This window comes from Salmo salar, chromosome 17, assembly GCF_965601325.2.
Source record: "Salmo salar chromosome 17, fSalSal1, whole genome shotgun sequence".
In the NCBI taxonomy this organism is placed as follows: domain Eukaryota; kingdom Metazoa; phylum Chordata; class Actinopteri; order Salmoniformes; family Salmonidae; genus Salmo; species Salmo salar.
This window is the reverse complement of record NC_138307.1, coordinates 83,058,359-83,062,889: the sequence shown is the minus strand read 5'-3', so window position 1 is coordinate 83,062,889 and position 4,531 is coordinate 83,058,359. Positions and strand designations below refer to the sequence as shown.

General features: G+C 42.1%; 1 protein-coding gene across 1 annotated transcript; it reads right to left on the bottom strand.

Moving 5' to 3' along the window:
- Positions 1-1,333: 1,333 nt before the first annotated feature.
- On the bottom strand, positions 1,334-3,334 carry LOC145861345 (interferon gamma 1-like). Its single transcript, XM_082963354.1, has 4 exons — positions 3,004-3,334; positions 2,678-2,752; positions 1,994-2,188; positions 1,334-1,450 (listed from the first exon to the last, which is right to left on the bottom strand). Exons 1-4 carry the CDS (start codon positions 3,154-3,156, stop codon positions 1,334-1,336), a joined length of 540 nt encoding a protein of 179 aa, XP_082819480.1. The 5' UTR covers positions 3,157-3,334.
- Between the last annotated feature and the right edge of the window lie 1,197 nt (positions 3,335-4,531).

Below are 4,531 nucleotides of genomic sequence, written 5' to 3'. Positions count from 1 at the left end.
TTATGTCCTAAGGGACCGTGTATGTGACTAAGTGCTGAGCTGTGGCTAATTAGGGGGTAAACCTGTTGAGGCATGAAGAAGGCTGTTTCACAAACTAGAGTCACATAAGAAACCACTTGATACTGAAATACAATAACAAGAACTGAGCCTGTTGTCAATAGGCTCAGAGTGTACAGGAAGTGCGTCACGAGGCTGGGACCAGCCTGCACGCCAACGATAGGATGAGTAAGTTTAAACCACGCTCATCCTCCCTCTGACAGGCCAGCAGTGAGCGGGAACTATCTCTGTCAGAGTATTTAAGGAAGAACAAAGGATGTGTCGTTCAGTTCTCTGTATACCCTGCGAGGTTGTGCAGTGAGCCCGTATATACGAACATCATATTTTCCATTTGTACTATCATTCTATTTACTTAAAGATGAATTAAATAATCATTGCAAAACTAAGTTGCATGGTTTGTTTATATCCTAATACCAGATTCGATTGACGCAACCCAACAGACGACAAGTTGGGGTTTCTGTGTAGACCAGCCGCGCAACCCCAATACACGTCAGGTGGCAACACGGAAATGTGGGATCTGAATTAAAGGTTCCTACAACACACTCATCTCAGGACACAATCAAATGAATGGTCTGACCTTTACAGCTCCAGAACCACAATCTGAAATAATGTGACTCAGCATAATTTAATTCACATCAGGAAATAAACTGGATGCTTTCTACATCCATTATTAAAATGACCAAGAAATAGAAAATAACTAATTAAGACGAAGAGAATTAAGAAAGAACAGCACTTCAGTAACATAGAATCCTAATTGGAAAATGGATAAAAAACACATTTTTAAAAACCAGACTCAAGACATGTAACAGGATATATTTTCAGGTGAATTTATTCACAGGATATAAATACAGTACATATGATCCATTGATTGTGAACTATGATATCAAATCAAATAGTACCACATTAACACTGTTATAAGGACCAACGGAAATTCCCTTCATACAAAGTTGATAAATATTCACTACTATAAATACTAACATTATGTCATTGCACTTAAATTTAAAATAAATATGTTAAGTTATGTTTAAGTTAAATAAATAGCACCGTGAACAAGCATGGTGACCAGTAGGTGAGGAAGCTGTGAGGCAGTTGTTAAGTAAACGTTGGGTAAAGTGACTGTTACCCCTTTTATGAAGGTGTTCGGTTGCGTTTTTATTTCTGCAGGTTTTGCGCTTGAAGTGGATACCGGCAGTGAAATGACATCACACTTTCCTAATGTATTACAGTCTGTAGTCTCCTCTGTCTTCAATCAGTCAGTTGGTGGTTCTGTCTGGTCTCAGCCCTGTGTGTCGTTCTCGGCTGTCTGATGGAGACAGGTCCCCAGCTGGGAAGCTCTCTGGTAGACCTCTTTGAACTCGTTCACAGCCTTCCTCTGGACAACAGCATCATTGGTCTAAACAGAAGTCACAACATACATTTAGAGAGACGTCATCATCTTGACCTGACCAGTGGAGTGTCCACACTTGGAAGACGGCATTCAGACAACAATGGACTTTTTAAAAACTATGAGACACACAAGCACACATTTACTCACTCTCTCTCTCTCTCTCTCTCTCTCTCTCTCTCTCTCTCTCTCTCTCTCTCTCTCTCTCTCTCTCTCTCTCGCTCTCTCTCTCTCTCTCTCTCACACTCACTCTCTCTCTTGCTTTCTCTCACTCTCTCTCTCTCTCTCTCTGACACACTCTCTCTATCTCTCTCTCTCTCTCTGTCTCTGTCTCTCTCTCTCTCAATCTCTCTCACTCTCTCTCTCTCTCACTCTCTTTTTCTCTCACACACAATTTTTTTTTTTTATACGGACTCATCCCAAATGGTACCACATTCCCTATATAGTCCAATGCCCACAGGGCTCTGGTTAAAAGTAGTGCACTATATAGGGAATAGGATGCCATTTGGTATGCAAACAGAATAAGTGAATATCTTAGTTTAGTCTTTTGACCTTAATGTCTGCCAGAGCCTGTATCTTCATCTTCAGTCTGTCCTGGTAGTAGCTCCTCTTCAGATCCTCCACCTTCCCACGGAGTCTGCTGAGGCCCTGCTTGACTTCCTCTGGATAGTTCTCCTTCAGCATGTTGGAGAAGATGTTTAGGTACACGTCCAGAGTGGCATTCAGGAGCAGCCACTGTTCATGCTTCTAATGGAGAGAAGACCACAAAAGGGGAGAGGAGAGACAGAGGGGAAAGGCACACCATTAACAATGAGTACATCCTCAGTACGTGACAGCAGACCTTGAGGTTGAATCTACAATAGTAGGGCTAGCAGGTTGACAGGGCCAGCAAGTTGAATCTACAACAGCAGGGCCAGCAGGTTGACAGGGCCACCAGGTTGAATCTACAATAGCAGGGCCAGCAGCTTAGCAGACATTGAATTTGATCTACAATAGCAGGGCCAGCAGGTTGAATCTACAATAGCAGGCCAGCAGGTTGACAGGGCCACCAGGTTGAATCTAAAATAGCAGGGCCAGCAGGTTGAATCTACAATAGCAGGGCCAGCAGGTAGAATCTACAATAGCAGGGCTAGCAGGTTGAATCTATAATCCCAGGGCCAGCAGGTTGAATCTAAAATAGCAGGGCCAGAGTTCAGTAACATTTGTTGAAAACGGAAATTAAGATGAGATATTTACCTCAAACTTGCCATCAAGCTCTATCATGAGGTTCCGGAAGGCAGGTTTGGCAAACAATTTGATGTTGTTCAGATCCTGAATAAAATGAGTACATTTGACTTTTAGCACACAGACTCAAGCAGAGTTTTAAGATCAATTTATCATATAGATCTTGTCTTTTTCTAAATGTGTACATCATGAAGTTGGAAAATACATTGTGGTATGTTTGTGGTATGTGGCCAAAGTAGTGCGCTATAAACTGAATAAGGTGCTATTTGGGACACATCCATGACCACGGACCAGAGAAATCAGTTTAAACAGGTTTAAGGCTTTCTATTGTAACTCACCAAAGGGCCTTTCAGGGTTTCGATGTCCTCCTCTATGATTCTGGACACGAAGCTGGGCCCATGGCCAGAGCCAGAGTGGTGGGGGCGTCCCAGAACCACAACAGAGCAGAATCCCAACCATACTACCACAACAAGATCCAGGGCTGAATTCATATTATTATCCTGGTTACAGCGGCTCACGTTCTTTCAATCCACAGAACAAAAGCCTCGTAAAATATATCAAAATATGCCCTTGAGAAGCCTTTCAAAGTCTTTGAGAAGTCTTTCAAGGAGTCCTTTTAGAGTTAAACTGTGGAGTCTATGTTGACTGTACCCGTCTGTAGATGGAGTGTCAATGTGAGTCAGTAATGGTGGCCTGGTGTCTCTCTGGGGTTTATTTATATGTGAGACAGAGAGCTGTGCAGCAGCAGAGTCTGCTGGAGAGAATGACGATGGTTAGAGGTTACGGAGGTTTTGGGGTTTGTGGGTTCCTCTTCTCGGTAGGTTTCCTTTAAATCAGAGGTGTTCTGCTCCTAAATGGGTGACTCTTCCTCAATACCCCCCCCCCCCCCCCCCCCCCCCAGCTACCCCTGATCAGGTCATTTTCAAGCGATTTTTTGGAAGGGCCACTACGGGGGTGGGGGAGCGGAGTGAGTCAGTTTGGTGAGTGACGTGAAGAATAAAAGCTGGTATCTCAAGGGAAAACCCTTTGAACCCTTTTTGTTCCAGGTAGAACCATTTTGAGTTCCATGTAAAATCCTTTAAAAGGTTCTACATGGATCTCAAAGGGTTGAAAAGAACCGAAGAACCCTTTTGGAAGCCTTTTTTCTAAGAGTGTAGATACTGTTGTCAGAGGCTGGTGATTAGGAGTATGCCAATCTGCCTTCTCAGCTAATGCCCTTGTCTTTTCCTGCTACCACTGGCTACTTTGTTGAGGGAAAATCTACTTGCTACGATTGTGATAGGTTGTTTTGTCACCTAGCTATCTTAATATGAATGCAATGATGTAAGTCTCTCTGGATAAGAGCGTCTGATAGATGACTGAAATGGAAAAAATGGAAAAGAAATTAAGTTTTATAAAAAATGATAAACGCTGTGACATTATGTTATATATGTTATATAATGTAATGCAATGTTTGCTATACAGTTGAAGTCGGAAGTTTACATACACCTTAGCCAAATACAATTAAACTCAGTTTTTTACAATTCCTGACATTTAATCCTAGTAAATATTCCCTGTTTCAGGTCAGTTAGGATCACCACTTTATTTTAAGAATGTGAAATGTCAGAATAATAGTAGAGAGAATTATTTCTTTCAGCTTTTATTTCTTTCATCACATTCCCAGTGGGTCAGAAGTTTACATACACACAATTAGTATTTGGTAGCATTGCCTTTAAATTGTTTAACTTGGGTCAAACGTTTCGGGGAGCCTTCCACAAGCTTCCCACAATAAGTTGGTTGGGCCAAACGGTTCTATTTTTGTTTCATCAGACCAGAAGACATTTCTCCAAAAAGTACGATCTTTGTCCCCATGTGCAGTTGCAAACT

Excerpts from the sequence above, each read along its gene's own strand:
- LOC145861345 (XM_082963354.1), bottom strand. The coding sequence starts at position 3,156 with ATGAATTCAGCCCTGGATCTTGTTGTGGTAGTATGGTTGGGATTCTGC. Across the intron at positions 2,753-3,003 it reads AAACCCTGAAAGGCCCTTTG|GATCTGAACAACATCAAATT; the intron begins GTGAGTTACAAT and ends CATTTTATTCAG. Across the intron at positions 1,451-1,993 it reads AGGCTCTGGCAGACATTAAG|ACCAATGATGCTGTTGTCCA; the intron begins GTCAAAAGACTA and ends ACTTCTGTTTAG.